General features: G+C 37.1%; 2 protein-coding genes across 2 annotated transcripts in view; both read right to left on the bottom strand.

The window, feature by feature from the left end:
• The window catches only part of acadvl (acyl-CoA dehydrogenase very long chain), a 31,243-nt gene extending 21,436 nt beyond the window's left edge, over positions 1-9,807 (bottom strand). The window contains exons 1-8 of the mRNA XM_079809103.1: positions 9,369-9,807; positions 8,500-8,569; positions 7,662-7,736; positions 6,895-6,967; positions 6,597-6,661; positions 4,770-4,904; positions 4,526-4,670; positions 2,467-2,596 (exon numbers count right to left, since the gene is read on the bottom strand). Coding sequence (XP_079665229.1) covers positions 2,467-2,596; positions 4,526-4,670; positions 4,770-4,904; positions 6,597-6,661; positions 6,895-6,967; positions 7,662-7,736; positions 8,500-8,569; positions 9,369-9,442 — 767 coding nt within the window. The 5' untranslated portion in view covers positions 9,443-9,807. The remainder of the gene's footprint in view (positions 1-2,466; positions 2,597-4,525; positions 4,671-4,769; positions 4,905-6,596; positions 6,662-6,894; positions 6,968-7,661; positions 7,737-8,499; positions 8,570-9,368) is intronic.
• A 1,989-nt stretch (positions 9,808-11,796) lies between these two features.
• The window catches only part of dvl2 (dishevelled segment polarity protein 2), a 36,308-nt gene continuing 27,067 nt past the window's right edge, over positions 11,797-21,037 (bottom strand). The window contains exons 9-15 of the mRNA XM_079809092.1: positions 20,489-20,565; positions 19,733-19,800; positions 18,834-18,956; positions 18,595-18,726; positions 16,390-16,566; positions 16,085-16,303; positions 11,797-13,707 (exon numbers count right to left, since the gene is read on the bottom strand). Of these exons, the coding sequence (XP_079665218.1) occupies positions 13,175-13,707; positions 16,085-16,303; positions 16,390-16,566; positions 18,595-18,726; positions 18,834-18,956; positions 19,733-19,800; positions 20,489-20,565 (1,329 nt within the window). The 3' untranslated portion in view covers positions 11,797-13,174. The remainder of the gene's footprint in view (positions 13,708-16,084; positions 16,304-16,389; positions 16,567-18,594; positions 18,727-18,833; positions 18,957-19,732; positions 19,801-20,488; positions 20,566-21,037) is intronic.

Below are 21,037 nucleotides of genomic sequence, written 5' to 3'. Positions count from 1 at the left end.
CTCGGCATGAGCCAATAAATGTATTATGACCAGTTTCATTAAACTAGGCTAATTTAATCAAAAGTTATTAGCATGTTTGTAAATTTTGTTATAACCTCTGACCACAAGGTGGCACTGCCCCAAAACTTTTTGAGTACCTTCAAAGCATGGTGCGGAAGACATGATTTTTGGACAAAGAGTTCAAAAGTTATAAGCAAAAATAGCCATTTTTTGTATCTCCGGACCAGTAGGTGGCGCTCCGCCGAAACGCTGCATGTTGCTTCAGGTCATGCTTGTGATGACATATACCAAGATTGGTTTGAATACGATAAAGCGTTGTGGAGATATAGGCTTATGAGTGTTTTTGCAACCGCTACGCAAAATTTGTGTGCGCGTTTATCGAAAACGATTTGACAAATCAACTTGATTTGCAAGATTTTTTGTCAGCATGGTCTGAAGATGATCTGGTTCAATTTTCGTGCAAATCGGACAAACCGTCTAGGACGAGTTCGTAAAAGTAGGTTTTTTGGAAAATTAAAAATGGCGGGGAAATTATCATGACCGAAAATGACATCATAGGTTGCAATTGAATCGGCATGAGCCAATGACTCTATTATGACCAGTTTCAATATACTAGGCTAATTTAATCAAAAGTTATTAGCATTTTTGTCAAGTTTGTTATATCTTTTGACCACAAGGTGGCACTGCCCTAAAACTTTTTGAGTACCTTCAGGGCATAGCAAGGAAGTCACATACCGAGTTTAGTAACAATATACTAATGCATTTGTAAAATATAGCATTTTTTGACAAAATTCAAAATGGCCGACAGCCAAAATGGCCGATATGGTAAAATTGAATATCAGACGACTCGGCATGCCGTCCTGAATGTAACGAGACCACTTTTATGATTTTTGGACAAACAGTTCAGAAGTTATAAGCAAAAATAGCAATTTTTCGTATCTCCGGACCAGTAGGTGGCGCTGCGACGAAACGCTGTATGTTGCCTCAAGTCATGCTTGTGATGACATGTACCAAGTTTGGTTTAAATACGATAAAGCGTTGCGGAGATATTGCCTTAAGAGTGTTTTTGCAACCGCTACGTAAAATTTGTTTGCGCGTTTATCGCAAATGATTTGACGAATCAACTTGATTTGCAAGATTTTTTGTCAGCATGGTCTGAAGATGATCTGGATCAATTTTCGTGCAATTCGGATGAACCGTCTAGGACGAGTTCTTGAGAATTTTGTTTCTAGCCCTTATGGTTCAAAAGTTATTAGCATAAACATGAGTCAAATTTTGGACTGATGGTGGCGCTAGAGGGATTGAGTTTGAGACTCCAAATTTGCTACGGTGACATTTCAGACTGTCCTCTATTAGTGTGCCAAATTTCACAACTTTTTACCATACGGTTCTATGGGCTGCCATAGACTTCGTGGCGGAAGAAGAAGAAGAAGATGAATAATAATAATAAGAACGGGAACGGTTTCAATAGGTGCCTTCGCACCTTCGGTGCTTGGCCCCTAATAATTACAACCTATAGGGCTAATTAGACAGTTAAAATAAGTTCACTTCCTTTAGAATATGAGTAAATAAATATTCTACGATTTTATATAAAAGGCATATGAATATATGCATAATTAAGTTTTTGGATGAATCTCATTTACTGGGATTTTGCATCACCTATTATCAGCTATTCAATTATTCAACTAAATTCTCCAATCACAATTTTAAATAGAATATTTGATTTGGTATTTATATTAAAAAACAACTGAACTTCAACATCTTTTAGCTTTGGTTGAAGTTAATGTAATACTGTATTTTTCTTTTCCCATTGGGGTTTTCCCAAAATGCGTTAATGCTTTTTCTATTTTCTTTTATTTAGTTATTTTACCAAAATTAAAAATAATAATAACAATACTTTGAGATCAAACAATAATTGCCCCCCTATTGAAGACCCCTGCAATATAATATAACAATTTAGAACAAGCATTGAAATGTTCATTAATTAAAGTTTGGGGTTTAGAAAATCCCTCTAGCTCCGAGTATGAGCAATAAAAACCACAATGCTCGCTAAGCTCCAGTAATTTTAACAGTTCTTCACACTACTAAACTTAGTGTATTTAGTTACTCATATGCTAAAATGCACATGTGAACATTCTTGGGGTGTTCCTAGACTTCAATGAGCAACACACACGAGATATACAGAAATTACATTGTCATACCAAGATAAGAAAACCCCCCACAAGCACACAAACGGCTCAGGGACCACAAACGCTGTTTGCCGAGAGAGGCGATTAATAGTAAGGTGACATCATCCGCACATTTTTAACTGGACATAGACCAGCCTGGGATATGTTCAGTGATGATGCCCCCTAGTGGCCAAAAGAGATGTGTGTCTATCTCTATCTATGATATCTGTGTCTACATGATGCGTGTTGCCGTTTGTGCGTGCAAGTATGTTAATGAGAAGACCACAAACACACACACCTGATCCAGATCTTGCTTCCATTCAGGGTGAAGTACTGGCCGCAGGGGGAGCGAACTGCAGTGGTTTTAATGGAGGCTGCATCAGAACCGCTCGCCGGTTCAGTAAGACAGAAGGCAGCAATGTTCTCTCCTACCAGAAACACACAGCACAAGAGTTACGATTCAACAACCATAGACAATATTCAGATTAGTGGTCGCCATTTTGTTTTTCAATTTCAAAGTGTTACATTTATAGATTTGGTCTGCTATATATAAAAAAAATATTTGAACATTTGTGAAAAGCACAGTCATTTTGGACATCAGATTAAGTTTCTAGTTTTTGTTCGTTTTTTATTACTATAATATAATAGTTAGGTTCTAACAAAATTGACAGTGAACTAAGACTTAAGACAATAGACCAAAGCAGACTTATTTTAAACATTTGTAAATACAGTAGTAGCCAAAAGTGATATCCAGAGGGGATATTTGTTTTTAATGTGCCTACAATGTACCTTTATATTAGGTGGCCTTAACTACTATGTACTTACATCAAAAAAACAAGTACAATGTTGTACAAGTTCAATAAGTTCATAGTGTATTGCAAAACACTTCTGCTGATATTGAGGTGGGATACGGTTACATTTAGGGACAGTTGTGGTGGTATGGGTAGGTTTAGCTTTAAGGGAAGTGTAATTATAACTACATAAATTAATAACAGCTAATTTAAAAAATGTAAGTACAATGTAAAAACATGTATGTACACAATAAAGGCATTGTATCAAATGATTAATTACAATGTTAGTACATAGTAGTTAAGGCCACCTAATATAAAGTGGGTCCATTTTAAATATGAGAGAAGAACAAAATACTAAACTTAAGTTATTTATCTAACAAAATTATTTGGCAAAAAAGGAAAACTACAGCTGCGAGTTTTACTTTACCATGCAAAAAAAATGCTTAGAAATATTATATATATATTATATACTTCGAAGCGTTATGAATCAGTGAGCCAAATGATGATTCGGATCGCGTGTCAAACCGCCAAACTGCTGAAATTTGGCGATTCAAACCGCTGAATCGACTCAGTGATTCATAACGCTTCGAAGCTTCATGATGCTGTGTTTTGAAATCGTCATCACTATGCAAGTCGTTATTTAGGGTTTTTTTGCGCACAAAAACTATTCTCGCCGATTCATAAAGTTATTGTAGAACCACTGTAGTGAGATGGACTTTGTAATGACGTCTTTAGTGCCTTTTAAGGGTCTTGACAGTGAACCGTGCCATTGAGCCAATGGAGGCCTTTCAGAGCCATCAGATTTCAACTAAAATATCTTCTTTTAAATTAGGTCTGACGGGTGTCGAACGACATGAGGGTAAGTAATTAATGACAGAATTTTCATTTTTGGGTGAACTAACCCTTTAACATAAAATGTATCGTACCCTTGCACAATATTTGTTCACAATGCTTTAAAAAAAAAAAAGTCATGCATTTTATGAAGTGTATTAAACATAAACATAAAAAAATGACAATATACACAATTATTCACAATCATGACACTCCCATTTGGATTTTTTTGTGGCCTAATTTGTATGCATGTCAGTCAGAAAATCGCAGTCTCTTCTTCGTGACTCTCTAGAGCGGTCAATTATCATTATTTGAAGAGCCAAGTTACTTTCAAAAAGTGATTTGCTCTATTTTGATCACTACCGTAGACATCACTATTTATATCCAAACTATAAACTTTAATCTGTGATAATATGAATATTTGTAAGATATGAATATTTATTACAGAAATAATGATATTGTGTGGTTGAAAAGACTGCCTGTGAAGCTGTTTCATATCTATACATGAAATCTGCTTGCTTTGGCTCAACGTGTGACTTCCGGTGTGACTGTCAAAAGTTGAATAGACACAGACGAACCGTTGTCATGTAGGAATGAGATTGCATTGGTGTTTGAATCGAGAATTGCGATCTTTTAACAATTAATCATGCAGCTCTAATATATGCTAAGTTAAAGTCCCTACTAAACATGGCAGCAGTGGTCGTGTGTGTGTTCTTTACACTGAAGCTCACTCACCGGTGGCCAGCTTTGGAAGGTACTTCTCTTTCTGCTGGGGGTTTCCAAAAAGCAGGATGCCCTTGAATCCAATGGACTGATGGGCACCAAGAGTGATGCCCACTCCCAGATCATGCATCCCAACAATCTCCACCAGCCTGGCGTACTGCAAACGGAGCAGGCATATGCAGAATATTCATGTGTATCTCTAGCCTTCTGCTTGTTTATGTATCTGCCTCCTACCCAAATGGATCTGTGATCTTACCTGTGTGTTGGTGAGGCCGACGCCACCAAGATCTGCGGGCACCTGAAGACCAAAAGCTCCCATCTCCTTCAGGCCTTCCATTGTGTGATCCTCCACCTTCTCCAGAGCGTCATTCTTCATGGGGTCATTCACCTCCTGGAAACACACATCGGCACATTTCACATCAGTGAAAACACTCTACGCATGCCAACTGCCCATGTATTTCCACTAAAATCCCACTTCCTGGTATAGTATTCTCCCATAACAAACTGCGGTAGTAGCAAACTCTTTTGGTCATATTTCTAATAACTGTTAATTACAACAAACAATATGAAAATGCTGTATTGTATGATTCTAAACAGTCAACTAAACAAAATAACATCTAATTTACTAGAGGTTCAGACAAAATGTCTATTAAAACTTCAGTAAATTGACTTTCATTAAGTTTTTTAATGAATGACTCAATGACTCAATGATAAATACTTGACTTGTTTGATTACTGGATGAATCAGTGTTTTTCAACAAATCTCTTGAATTAATGATTCAATTACATACATTTTAAGCCTCTTGTCGCCACCTACTGGCGTAATGATGTAACTGATACAATAATTATTTAAAGCGCCAAGATATTTTGAAGGATTTGCTCTATTTTGTCTTAGACATCAGTGTTTATATCCAAGCTACACACTTTGATCCCAGTATTTCTGTGATAATTTCAAAATATGTAACACAGAAATAATGATATTGTGTGGTTGAAATGATTGTTAATGAAGCTATTTCATACGATACATGATAGCGGCTCTCTCTGGATCAGCGGCAGCGCCAATGCAGATCTGATTGTTCCGGTGTGATTTTGTCAATGGTTTAACCTCCTTAGCTCTTGGACCATTTTCGATTTGGCCTACCCAAATTGAAAAGCTTCCCATACCCACATACAGTGGTCTAAATGCACAATTTAGGTGTCATTTTACAGGAAACACTTTGAAGCTACATAAACACTGCTAAAAGTGATAAACATTTAAGTATATGTTGTCTGAGCTGTAAAAACATAATACACACTTTCAAAAATGAATTTATAACCAAAAAATTAAAAATGAATTTAAAACACACACAAAAAAAAATAAAAAATAAAAAAGCGACTCTTTATTTTGGGTTTATCACAGCTCAAACAACACATACTTAAATGTGTAATATACTTAAAATCACTTTTAGCAATTTTTTTATGTAACTTCAAAAGGTTTCGTGTAAAATGACACCAAAATTATGTATTTAGACTACTGTATGTGGGTATGGGAAGCTTTTCAATTTGGGTAGGCCAAATCCAGGGGGAAATGGTCCCAGAGTAATTTACTTAGTGTAAAACAAATGCAATACAAGTGATGCATATCTCCAGAAAGTAGACATTCTAAGCTTTACCACATACTGTATGAGGTCAGAGCTCCTCCACAGACATTTAAAATTCAAAGTATACCCTTATCAGGGTCCTTGGAGTTTAAGAGGTTAATAAACACGGAGTCATTTAGGAATGAGATCACATGGGTATTTGAATCGAGACCACAATCTTTAAACGATTAATCATGCAGCTCTATAATCAATGTTAAATAAACAGCTGAGCTGAATGTTATGTTTACTAAAGTAATGCTAATAATGTTTTAGTAATGAGATCCAGAGGGTTAAAACACCTTTATTGTAAAGGTGGGTTGTTTCAATATTGCCTTGTCTTGTTATGGGACACTTCATCAAGATTCAATTTGTGCTTAATTTTTTTTTAAATCACTTGTTGTTTGAGTTTTCAATGATATGCGTTTTCACACAATTATTCTAAAACAGAAATGTAGGTAAACTTACTTCAAAAAACTTGCTGCATGGCCCAACCAACTCCTTGAGGAACTGCGACTGCTCTTCATTGAGCACTGCAAGGGTGAATGAAAAAAAGAGTCAGGGCACAAATGACAGTAAACACACACTGAGAAACACTGAAGTGTGAGTATAATGAACAACAGTAGTGCAGCAAGGCCTAAAAGAAAACAATAATCAGTTTAATTCAACATTTTCCAATTTTGGCTAAAATATAACATCTAGTGGTGATATCAAAGCAACCCATCTAAAATATATTTTGGCACAGACAAAGAAAACTTGGAGTCACCTGAGGGGAAGGGGAACACCTGAGAAGTGCTGATTTGCCCTTTAAACATGTTCACAGCAAAAGATTTTGATTCCTGAGGGGGAAAAAAATAAGAGTTATGAACCTCTCATAATAAATAAATAACAATACTATATCTCAAATTTCACAATACTATAAGTCATGAAAGCATGTGGCATGTCTAATAACTTCTGAAAATATCAGATTTTTAGTTATCATAACTTTTCCTCTCATATCATTGCATTGAGTAAATGCACAATGTGTCTGAATCTGGTACAATCTGATTTGTGTACAATACAATTAATAAAGCAATATTTTCTCCGTCTTTTAGTGGACGTACTATAACAGAGATCTAGCTTTGTTTAAAAAAACAAGATTTTCTAAATGGATTTGTATCGTAAACCTTACATAAAAGTTGAGAAGTGAATATTTTATATTTTATTTGTAATGTTTTCAGTTCCAATACTTTTAGATCTTTTTAACACATTTAAAGCTATTCCGCAGATTTTTTAAATAAAAAAAAAAGTCTGCAGATTCCGTGTGGCCTAACTTTCCCTTGCCTTGTATCTTGCGCTCTCATTGGCTGTAGGTCGACGACAACATAATCAAAACATTTCACTTTGAGATCATACACACTATGCGATTGTCACTCATGTGAACGAGCACCGATTTGCCTCTGTTTTCAGGCATTTGTCCGCGGTTTCCACAAAACTGTCAGTGTGTGAAAATCAGGGCTAATATCGTGTAGTGTGTGCATAACTCTCACGTACCACAAGAGCCGTCTTATCAACCTTCTCAGCTGTCGCAGCCGCGTCACTGCCGACTACATTCTTGTCCAGAACAGCCTTGGGTGAAATAAGAGCAAGTTATCGGTTTGTTTATATGCATGGAAGAAAATAGCATAGAAATCTACAATACTGAACAACCATTTGGATAATCTTGCTTATGACTTTTATAGGTTTAAATGTAAGAAATTGTAAAATAATGAACTAGATAAATGTGAATGAGTTCACATTTGCAGCTGGTGTGGTCAGGGCTTCCTAAGCTCTTCTGCTGAAAACCCTTTACAATTTAAGACGGTTCAAGGACGACATGACAAAGAGACACGTAAGGATTTCCATGGCTTGACATTGTGACAAAAAAAGGCTGCCAAGTAGAGCAAAGAGCAAAGACAAGGATCATATAACCTTCGCTTTTGAAAACCCTCACACACAAACAAACAAATACCGTCCTCATACACAAACCAGCGTTATACTGAATCAATCATAATAACATTTCATATTTCATATAAATCTCTATATATTTATTCCGTCACACAGTGATTTGGTGTAGGTCAAACGCAATATTTACATAACATGTAAGATCGCATGGCAAAACACCTAGTGCCATGTGAACTCCCGCGTGTCATGTGAACTGGATGTGAACTTTACTCCAGATTTATATTTAATGGGTGACTGAGGACAGGCACCTGTTTTCTTTTCCATGGGACCAGACCGTACTGACTACAGCATGATCTGTTCTGGTCACAAAGTAGTTAAACTGACTCTGTGACATAACCCATGTTTGATAATACTGAATACATTATAGACATGTAGCGATTGGTCTCACCTCTGCAGCTTGGCTTGAATAAAGACGAGCATTGGGCACTGCCACGAGAGCCCCAGTTTGGCGCTGCGCTCTGATGAAGCAGAGAAAGTCAGAAATAATCATATTATAACAGTGATATAAAATGTTTCTCAGTCATATATTGTCTTTACCTCTTCTGCATGTTTCTCCACACACACACGCACACATATACATACATACATACATACATACATACATACATACATACAGTTACACTAAACATTTATTTTTAGTTCTATCTTACTTTCAACTTGTTTTAGTTGTAGTTACATACCTTTTTAAGCTAAATTGTATAATTTGCGGGCTATTTGTTACAAATACTTCCCGGAATACTATTTTGATTGGTCGGTAGCGTCATTCTTAAAGGGACAGTTCACCCAAAAATGAAAATTCTGTCACCAATGCCATTTCTCACCCTCAAGTTGTTCCAAACCTCGACTTCCATAGTATTTTTTTCCCATACTATGGAAGTCAATGGGGTCCATAAACTGTTTAGTTCCCCATATTCTTCAAAATATAATCTTTTGTGTTCAGCAGAAGAAAGAAATTCATACAAATCAAGGGTGAGTAAATGTTTACAGAATTTTCATCTTTGGGTGAACTATCCCTTTAAGACAAATTGACCGATTTCCTACATAATTGTGTTAGCTTTATTTCTAAAAAGGTGAGTTTTAAAGATTTCAAGTAAATGAACCAAGTGTCAAATGCATTTCAGCTCATTTGGTAATCAATTGTATCTCTGTTTAATTGAGTTAGTTTGTTTATCCGCTTATTTGTATCTACAGTGGACGAAAACAGATGTTATTATTAACGATAATAACCTTGCTCGACCTGAATGAAAACAGTCTCACCCTGTAATAGCTGGTTGTAGGCGGAGGACAGAGCTGCAAATCGCAGAACTTTGAGTAACTTTACGCAGCAACATGATGATGATTTCTTGCCGAACGATGTTTATCTCCCGTGAAGAGGAAGTGTCAAACTTGCCTACAGATCGAAGACCAATTAAAAAGTCAATAAACAACGGGAAAACAATGTCCGGCTAGATCAGTTATGAAATGAGCGTCCCACAATGCAGCAGAACCGGTTTTATTTCGCCGTTGACCGCCGACCAGAGACCCTCCTCCTGCGGACGGTGACGCGACGCTACACTTCTGCTACAAACGACGTTTGAAATAGCGATCAAAATAACCAAAAACCACTGTCAAACGACGAGGTGTCCTGATTCACTGCACGGCTTACTGACTACCGCCGGAAGTACATGTCCTTTCCTTTAGCCACAATGAAAGAGTCACGTAACACTGATCTCAGATCAGATTTTAGACGCTTTGTGGGAGGAGATACAACGCGGCTGAAGTTTGCTTATGTATCACAGTGAAACGATACTGATACCGTTCCTAAATCCTTATATACTAGCTATTTTTAATATTTTATAAAGTGATAACATTTTCGCTATATTTAATAGCCCTTGCGAAAATTAACCATGGTTTAGTACAAAAACATGCTTATTAACCACACATTACCCATGGTTTTACTACAGTTTAACCATGTTATTTCTAGTAAAACTGTGGTTATACAAATGGTAATCAATTACTACACTTATACCTGTTAGGGAGATGTCATAATAATTTTAAAAAAATTATATAATTAATATAGCCTAATAAGTATTTGTTTAGTAATAATCATTATTATCTTTGGTATTTAAATATGTAATTAGTACTTTTAAAGAATATTTAATTCTTCTGAAGAGCTATTTATTTATTTTATTTAAGTTTATTTGAATAGGGACAGTACACAAAAACATGATTCCAGTCAACAGATGGAAAATATGCTTTGCACATCAAGAGCATGTTCCTAGAAATTGTGTGTGTGTGTGTGTGTGTGTGTATTTAAAACCTACTACTCACAAGATAAAACTATTCGCATATCACTTAAACACATACAAATACATACCTACATGCCTAAATAACCTGTACCTTTTTTAAGGATACTTCCAAGTTCCAAGCCATGGCAACATTAATAACTAATTAAAAACATTTATCGTTTTGATTGACTTGTTCAACATCAATAGGTTTTATTTGCCTTTTTACTCAAGTGAATATTTCTTAGGGTAGTAGATCATACGTACCTATACAGTCTCAATTTGAAAAAAGGGAGAAAAAAAGCTATTGGACATTTCCCAGGTTGAAAAATATGACCCAACAACAAGACAACAGAGAAAAATATCAAACCACTGTTTTGACCAACAAATATAGTAATATTTGAAAACATTTTAAACACAGACCTGCCAACATTTGGGCAGTATGTTAACTCCCAAAAAAAGCAACAACAAATTCTGGACTGTTATTAATGTGATGGATTTCCAGAGTTGACTATAATAAACGACTATATTAGCATATATATTATCATAATTTCATCCAAAAATACAAATTCTGAAAAATACTCACCCTCATGTTGTTCCAAAACTGCATGTGGCTGTTTTTAGTGTGGATTATTTACCATGAAGTCTCATTTGAAATCAATGTAGAAATGGCACCATAATGCATCTCACCATGTTTGACATCACGGAGCCCACAATGCCATTGATTCTTGGTGTGTATTGTGTGTGATCCAGAAGAAACTGTTTGATTATGTGGGATGGACAATATGATTTGAGTGCTGCATTGGAAGGGAACATTTGGGATGAATAAAAATCTAAATTTCAGTCTGTTCCACCCTAATCTTCAACAACCTGAGGGGATTCTATATGTAACTACATATGTGTATATAACATTGATACAGTGGTGATCAAGGCCATCCTTAGAGCGGTGAAACAACATGATCACGCCGAACACTGTGAGTGTGTGTTAGAAATCAGGAATGGTGAGAGAACATTGACGTTTTTTTAATCTTCAAAGCAAACTTGAGTCTTCAGCCGACAGTTTAAATCCCCATGAGGCGGAGAGTAGGCGTCTTTTAGCTGTTCGAACACATGAGCGTTTACACTACGAAAGCACTCCGGTCGAATGCGTTTTCAACACCCCTGGAAGTGGTCGAAAGTGGACAAGCTCAAAACATTTTAGACCCGTTTACACCTGTATTCAGCATCGTCCACAAAACGCATCTTGATACCAGGTGTAAACAGGGCCTAACTCGCACTGGGCCCGCCCCATGTCTGGTACTGTACATATAAACACGATTTCCTGTGTTGAACAGTAGTACCTAAAATACAGATTGTACCTAAAACACAAACATGAGACATTATCAAACACAGACCATTTTTAGAGAACAAATGACTAGTTTCAGGGTTAATTCTATCATACATTTATTTGGAGTAAAGACATGCAAAAGTGACAGTATCTGATGATATTCAAAATGTAACACTTAAACATGGCGTTCCATTGAGACTCTTTATGTAGCACTTGCATACTTGGACTTGTATATTTATAAACTCATATAAAAAGGCGCTATGATTATCGGCCATACAAAGAGACAAAAAAGAAAAGCTCTGGAGTAGAAAAAAAAACAAAAACACAAATTCTACCCAGAAAGTACCTTTTATGAGGTTAAAACTTCCTCTGTGTGTACCATTTTAGGACAATCGTTTTATAGTCTGCCTATTTGTGAGGGTCTTTGAAAGAGACTGCTTTCCAAGACCAGGAACCAGAACAATTAGTGAAATCTCAGAAAATGACAACCCAATATTTGTTTCCATAAACCCTGGCTCCGTTCAGCAGTACAAAGACAGTTTACAAAGGCTAATTTTAAAGCACACAGTACGCAGTACATTAGAGAAAAGCTTTCAGAATTCCTTGGTACACTTTAAAGCACTACTTAAAAAAAAAAACAAGATACATCTGATCAACTGTTTCGAATCCTTTTAAAGGGTTTTGAAGGCATGGCTTTTATTATGGTCATTTATTTGCGTTCCAGTGGATTTCATGTCCTAATGTTGGTCATTTTAAAGGATAGTTGAATTTCCTTTTAGAAATATTTTCTGGAAAGTCAGAAGCCTTCTTAGATCTTAATCAAAGGTTTTCCAGCAATTTGTGGAACATTTAAAGGGATAGTTCCCCCAAAAGTGAGAATTGTCATCATTTACTCACCCTCAAATTGTTCCAAACCTGTGTGAGTTTCTTTCTTCTGAACACCAAAAACGATATTTTGAAGAATGCTGGTAACCAGAGAGTTGACGGCACACATTGACTTCCGTAGTATTTTTTTCTCCTACTATTGAAGTCAATGGGTGCCGTCAACTGTTTTACTTCCAACATCCTTCAAAACATCTTCTTTTGGGTTCAACAGAAGAAAGAACAACATAAGGGCGAGTAAGTAATGCCACATTTTTAATTTTGCGTGAACTATCCCTTTAAGGAATCTAACAACACTTGGAAAAAGAAAAAGCCAATTCTCTTCACCGTGAAACAGTCGTTCAGAAGGCCAGACCGTGTTGTGGTTAACACCACAAAGACAAAATGGATTTTGAAGTCTGCTATGCAAGACTTCCTACCCTTCCATAAACCCTGTTCCTACCGTCAAGAACAAACACTAACTCTAAAGAGCTGCACTGATACAGTAAACTACATCTCTGTCAGTCACAGAGCAGAACTCACAGTTATCACGTGATCACAAACCTCTCAGCATTTATTCCTTCACCGCGCATCAACGGTAACATCCTTCATTACATCACATCCACAAAAAACTCACTGGGGTTGCCCATGGCCAAGTGGAAAGACTGCCTGGAGGCAGTAAGCTCAGGGGGGACGGAGCCCAGGTCTCGGGTTGGAGGAGCTCCTGGAGGCCCACCAGGGGTGCCGGAGGGCAGCAAGGCATGGTGGGGCTGCAAAGTAGGTGTTTGTGGGTGTGGCGCTCCAAGTGCTAGGTGTGGGTGTTGGGGCACCATCATCACCATCATCGGGTTGTAAGGGATGGGGATTCCAGGCGGATATGGGGCGAGGTGAGCGGACGGGACGCGGTGATGCGAGCGCTGACTCGAGCGACTGTGTTCGCTGGGCGTGGCTGAGCCGTGGTCTCGTCTCAGGCCGCTGCGAACAGAGTAATCTGATTCGCTGCCGCTGCCAGAACGCGAGTCAGCCCCGCCCCCGCTGGGAGATTTATCATCACGTACGCTACCACCCACCGTACTGCCGGATACACTTTTACTTCCCCTTCTCTTCTCTCCATCACTGCGTGTGGAGCCACTACTGTGACTCCCTGAGAGAAAGAGAGACGAAAACACAACAGGCGTTAATAGGTTCTCTGGGCACAAAAACCTCTTTCCACAGGGCAGATAGAAACAAGAATTGTAATGACAACTTCAAAGTTTAATGAGAATACATTTTATTTGTAAGCTTAAGCTTAAAAGTGCCCCTATTATGCTATTACCTTTCATGCAGTGTGTAATGTCGCTGTTTGTGAATGTAAAAGGTCAAAGTGATCAAAGTGTCCGACAAATTAAGTTATCGTCTCCTAATGGAGAGAGAATAATTCTTTCTCCTAAAGAATCGATTCTGAACTGCTGAAACGAGTCGTCAGTAATTCCAGTCTCACTTCCCGTTACAAACTTACGTAACAATGAAACACATTTGCATAATGCCAGTCTATGGTCTTCATTGGTTGCCCGTGAACGTCTACTTTGACCGTCAAACACTGTAGTTGTAGCTGAGACTGGAAGAGTTTGGTTCGTGTTGGCGATATGTCGCTGTTTTCAGCGCTGAGAATCCACTTTAATGCACTTCAAAAGAATGAGCACTCGCACTGGAATTGAAATGGTTCGTATCACTGTGTATCAAGTGCTGAGGAAGTCGCCGGAGCTGAAATTCAGATATGGTAATAGGCGTTTCATTTCCAACAAGCGCTGTAAGTGGTCGATCAATCGCAACAGACTGGGACATCTGACCAATCAGAGCAGAGTAGACTCTTGGAAAGGAGGGGTTTAGAGAGACTGACCCTGCGTCCCTTACTATCCTTACTAAATAGTATTCGAAAAAAGAATTAGTATGTCCCAAATCGTAGTGTGTTGAAAAGAGTATTCCAAAGATTCCCGGATGGTTTACTATTTCCGGTCATAATAGGAAGTGCAGATCGATGCGCACTCTAACGGCTGATATTGCCCACAACCCATTGCGAGATGGACGAGGATTCGATTAGAACTACAAACGCGGATAAAAAGTGTTAAAAAACTACAAACATGACGGTTACGTGAGTCTGAGGGTTAAGTAGAGAGGATTAGATAAAGGTGTTTGAGTGAGCAATTATCAGTATTTAACCTGACGAAAAGATATTTATTCAATGTTAGCCACATTATATTTCACCTGCAGCAGCATTGAGAACTTTTGACTTTTGACGGGACGCACGTAACTAAGCAACAGAGTCCGTTATAGATGACGAAGTAGTATGTCCCAAAGCTCGCATACTCTTCTGCTACACACTCAAAAGTATGAACTTTTTCTTCACAAAAAGAGTACATACTTTTAGGACGTAGTATAAGTAGGCGAATTGGGACGCAGCATGAATCTTCAAACAAACCGTTTTCAGACTTTGAGAAATGAGGTGATGTGTAATGTACATTAAGAAGGGATGCACCGAATCCAGATTTTTTGGGTTTGGCCGAACACCGAATCCACTGGTTAAGAGTGGAAAAAAATTCTAAGGTTCGGCAGAAACCGAACTCCGTCAAAAAGTCCAATATTCGGCTGAATCTGAATCCTGGATTTGTTGCATCCCTAATATTAAGAGAAAATTAAAGTGTTTTTTGACCTTTGATGCATGTAAACCTATTGTAGGCTCCAAAACAAAAACAGGAATCTTTAAAATAGTATAATAGGGGCACTTTGAAGTGTTTCACAAGTCAGAATGTTTAAAAAGGGTATTATTATCACTATTAAACCATTATATAAATTAAAATAAAAGATAAAAACAATACAATTTATTAAACAAATAAAAATAAGTATTTTTTATGTATAATATTCAACATTTTCCCTTAATGAAAATCAATGGACAAAACTACCGTTTAAATGTTCAGGGTCAGTAAGATTTTGATTAATGTTTTTGAAAGAAGTCTCTTCTGCTCAACAAGACTGCATTTAATGAATCAAAAACACTGCAAAAACAGCAATATTGTGAAATATTATTACAATTTAAAATAACTATTTTCCATTTTCAAATATTTTATTTCTGTGATCAAAGCTGAATTTTCAGCATCATTCCTCCAGTCTTCAGTGTCACATGATCCTTCAGAAATCATTCTAATATGCTGATTTGCTGCTCAAGAAACATTTATGATTATTATCAATGTTGAAAACAGTTGCTGCTTAACATTTTTGTGGAAACAACTGATCAGGATTCTTTAATGAATAGAAAGTTCAAAATAACAGCATTAATTTGAAATAGAATTTTATAAGAATATACAACTCTTTAGTCACTTTTGATCAATAATGCATTCTTGCTGAATAAAAGTAAAAAATTAAATCTAACTGACCCCAAAGTGTGGACCTTGAGTTTATTGACTATTACATTTCCATATATTTGTGTTGTGTACATCCTCAGGTTAGATCCAATAGACACACTGAGGGTCAGTGAAGCTCATTACCTTCACTGTGCTGGCTGCCTGCGCTGCCTGGGCCGTAGCTGTAGTTGGAGAGCTCGTGGTAGGGAGGAGGCTGGGTGGAATAAGGGTGAGGGTACTGGTACGTGAAAGAGTGGAGCAGGGGCCACGGTGTCGCCCCTGGCAGCGGAAGAGGGGCCAGAGTGTCCTGGTCTGAAGCTCCACTGGATCCATCGTTGTCGTTAAGAGAAAGGTTGGCCATGTCTGAGAGGGAAAAGTAGTGAGGGACTGTGTTAGTGAAAGAGACTTTCTTTAAAATGTTATCTAGAAGAAAAGCTGGTTCTACTTACAATTTTCACAGTTACTAAAGTCTCCAAATATGTAATAACACTGTTCAGAGAAGGTGATCTTGTTAACAGTATGTCTGATGAAACCAGCCTTTAGTAGGTTACTGGCATATTTGCGAGCTTCCCGTCTGTCCTGGAACCCTTCAATGTGATGGTACAACCACTCAACCACATCTGAACCTATACACACACAATCATAAAGCCAGAGAAAAACAAACATGACATTATATTTAAGACCCATTTGTCGCACAGTCATATTACAAAGTTTATTTAGGCACAGTTGCTGCGTCCCAATTCGCATACTATCCGTCCGTTAGTGTGTCCCAAATCATAGTATGTTGAAATGAGTATTACAAGGATACCCGGGTGGTCTATTTCTGAATTCAAAGTGAATTCGAAGAAAAACTACAAACATGGCGGATGCAATACAGACGGTTAAGAAGTGAGGGGTTTGACTCGTGATTAATAATCAGTATCGAACAAACCTGACGAAAAAAATATTTACTAAATGTTACCCACATTATATTTTATCTGCAACATTGGGAACTTTTATAAAGATACATTGGGTCAGTAACTTTTAAATTATGTAAACACATGAAGAGAGTTTTTTTTCCCGCAGGAAAGACCTACGACTGGCAGATCAACTTGCTGAATGTGAATGAATATTGAAAGTGGAGGACTTTAAATGTGACATGGTGATTGACAGGGCAGTTTAAATGGTGACAGGACGCATGTAACTAAGCGACAGAGCGGTTCGTTAAAGAAGCAAAAGAGTGCAAGTCGGGTTCCGGAAGTAAAAACTCCATCCATTTTCTCCATAAGGAAATTGATTTTGAATGGTAACTTATAAACCTTTAAATACAGGCCGACTTTGAGCTAGGAGGTTGTTAATCGATGATATTTGCTTCTGTTGAAGGCGCTAACCAGCATGATTTCAGCTTAATCAGCCTAATGGTGAAAAACTACATTACCCATGATGCTGTACAGAAAAGTACTTTCTTGGTGAAAAACTACATTACCCATGATGCTGTACAAAATTTACTTTCTTGGTGAAAAACTACATTACCCATGATGCTGTACAAAATGTACTTTCTTAGTGAAAAACTACATTACCCATGATGCTGTACAGAAAAGTACTTTCTTGGTGAAAAACTACATTACCCATGATGCTGTACATAATTTACTTTCTTAGTGAAAAACTACATTAACCAAGATGCTGTACAGAATGTACTTTCTTGGTAAAAAACTACATTGCCCATGATGCTGTACAAAATTTACTTTCTTGGTGAAAAACTACATTACCTATGATGCAGTACAGAATGTACTTTCTTGGTGAAAAACTACATTACCCATGATGCAGTACAGAATGTACTTTCTTGGTGAAAAACTACAATACCTATGATGCTGTACAGAATGTACTTTCTTGGTGAAAAACTACATTACCCATGATGCAGTACAGAATGTACTTTCTTGGTGAAAAACTACATCACCTATGATGCTTTACCGAACAGTACCTTCTGTACAGCATCATGGGTAATGTAGTTTTTCACCATTAATTCTGCTGTTAAATACAATTATTTGAAAAATCAGAGGGAAAAAAAGCAACACACTCCAAAATAGCTCTTTGGCTCCACCCACTCCCGTTAAGCACTGCGAATGGCATAATCGAGTCGATCTCTCAACGACTTAAAAATATTGAAATCATGATGTTTGTATGTATATGCGTATTTTGCAATAAACTTAACCTATATTATTTTTATACATATAATCAACGGGTAATTTTATATTTCTAAATATTTTACATTTTATTATGCTGTTCGCAATGCTTCATGGGATTGTAGTTCTTTCCCTCACTAAAGCTGTTACGGACACAGTCTTGTCCTTTTTTCCGATTTTCAAAAATTGTTTTGCTTCAAATCAAAGTTTGTAGTTTTGTGATTCATCTTGTAGCTGATTGGCTTGGTTCATGGCTTATAACTCTTTAATGAAGACTATTTTAAAATCCCTTTGGGAAAAATGTATGAATACAATTCTTCAAGAAAAGGGGGCGGGAACTGTTAAACTGTTACACTGCCTACTCTTCTGCCAGACAGAAGTTATGTACCTTTTCTTCACAAAAACCATAAAAAGGGCATAGTATAAGTAGGTGAATTGGGATGCAGCAAGTGTGTAAATACAGTGTCAGGTACAACTGGACAAGTCTCTGACCTAGGAAAGCATTGGGAATGGTGATCTTCAACCACATTCGGTCTCTGACCTCCAGACCGGACTCTGGAGATGCCATGGCCTTCGCAACAGATGCCATGTCAGAGCGAAGAGACAGGTTAAACTCGTCAAAGCCTACACACAGAGAAACAAATCGTTAAAATAATGGGGCTAAGATAGAGTGTACTCTTAAAACAAAGGTCTAGGATGAGTAAAGGTGAAGAAATAAGTGTAATACTAACGTTCGGTTTCAGTGACGGATGAGCTGGAGGTGATTGTGCTGCTAGGGTAGGACGGAAAGGCCCCTGTGAGAGCTACCGAATGATTGATCCATGCTGCTGGGTCTATGGGCCGGATTGGCTCATCTGACAGAGAAGATGGGGAAGGATGTAAGATAAACAGATCTCAATCAACATCTCGTCATCATTAAAAACAAAATTATACATTTACACCACCGTTCAAAAGTTGTAAATGTTCTTGAAAGAAGTTTCTTATGTCCACCAAAGCTGCATTTATTTGATCAAAAATACAGTAAAAACAGCAATATTGTGAAATATTATTACAGTTCAAAATAACTGTTTTCAATTTGAATATACTTTAAATTGTAATTTATTGTGATGCAAGGGTGAATTTTGCCAGTCTTCAATGTCACATGATGCTTCAGAAATCATTCTAATATGATGATTTTATTATTTATTATGAATGATGAAAACAGTTATGCTGCTTTGTTTTAAAATTATTTAAGGAATATAAAGTTCAAAAGAACAGCATTTATTAGATTTTTTCATAAAACAAATGTCTTTACTGACAATTTAAAGCATCCTTGCTGAATAAGTGTTTATTTCTTTAAAAATGTATATATACACAAATTATGCCGGCCTCAATTTACTGTATCTATATTAATATAAATTGAGGCCGGCATAATTTTTAATGATGAAGAGATAAGTGTTATTCAAGTCACATGTAAATGTTATAATGTTATGTCTGATCGGTGTGTGTACCGGGCCAGTATGATTGTACGTGTGTGTATGTGTATGTATATATACACACACGTATTATCATACCGGCCCCAATTTACCTGATACATTTTATGTAATACTACATATACATAGTTGCATACATATATAAAAATGAGACTTACTGCGTGGCAGGGTGAAATAGCCTTGAGGAGCAGGATCCCAACATTTCGCCACAGTCAGAGTGATGGGTCTAAGAGAATTAAAGTGATATTATAACATTGCAGGATTTATTAAGGCCCATTCACACCAAGAACGATAACTATAATGATAACTACATAAGCTGACGATATAGTCTTGTTTATTATACAGTTGTTGTCTTTTGCTTTAAACTTTTAGATTTAGAAAGATTTTTAGAACTATATCTTTATAGTTATCATCTTTAGTGTAAACAGGCCTTTACAGTTTATGAATATATCATAGTGTGACACAACTGTACTCTTACTATAATGCTCCCTTCAAGTCATGTCAGAATGATTGCATATACAAAATAGCATTATATTTACGAGTACACATGTACAAGTACACATAAACGGCACCACAATGTTGTATTGACCAGTGGGAAACCAGTGAGGTGAACTGGGTACTGCAGTCCTAATTTAAAACATAGGAGAGAGTTGTTTCTCCCGCCCCCTCTACCCAGTGTGTTGAAATACTATGGAGTAAATTAGCAGTGGGCGGGATCACCGAGACAAAAACAAAAACAGACATTTCGACGAGGAACACACATTTCAAAGTAGAATAACTGGCTGCAACATTGTTTTTCTGAGAAACAGGTTTGTGGACTTTCCTAAATATCTGCAAACATGTTACATGGCATTCTTGTGCTGTAGTACAGTCTAAAAAAATGACATGCAGCCCCTTTAAAAGGTCATTCTCACCCTGGTTTGTGGACGATCTCACGGAGCACCCTGACCGCATCATCATTACTCATGTTCTCAAAGTTGATGTCATTCACCTGCACAGAAAAGAGAAGAAACATTAGAACCAGTAATTACAGCAGAGCCCTGCAGCAGTGAAAGTCCTGATCTTTTGTTTAGAGGTAATTACTATTGAAACGGTCCCAATGTTTGTGCCTTGAAGCTGGGTGCGACCTGAGTACATGGTTTCAGATTTTAATGTTAAGCCATTGAGATTGACAGGAATTAAAACCGCAGTCACGTCACTCATCTGACTGGCTGGATGCCCGCCCATGGAGTAGAGGTTATAATGTGCAGGTCTCAACTTTGTGCCTGACTTCCCAGCACTAATTTTACAGGTTATTTAAAATTTTCTAGTCATAAAGTATGTTTACGAGGTGCTTGATTCATAAAATTTAATTGAAATGAAAAAAATAATGAAAACAAAATTAATTAATTAAAATGAAATCCATAAAATGATCCCATGATGGGACCTCCTACAATGTTCTATATATAAAGTGCCTGACAGAA

Source organism: Gobio gobio, assembly GCF_949357685.1.
Source record: "Gobio gobio genome assembly, chromosome: 2".
In the NCBI taxonomy this organism is placed as follows: Eukaryota; Metazoa; Chordata; class Actinopteri; order Cypriniformes; family Gobionidae; genus Gobio; species Gobio gobio.
Note: the sequence above shows the minus strand (reverse complement) of the source record. Positions and strands in the feature narration are given on the sequence as shown.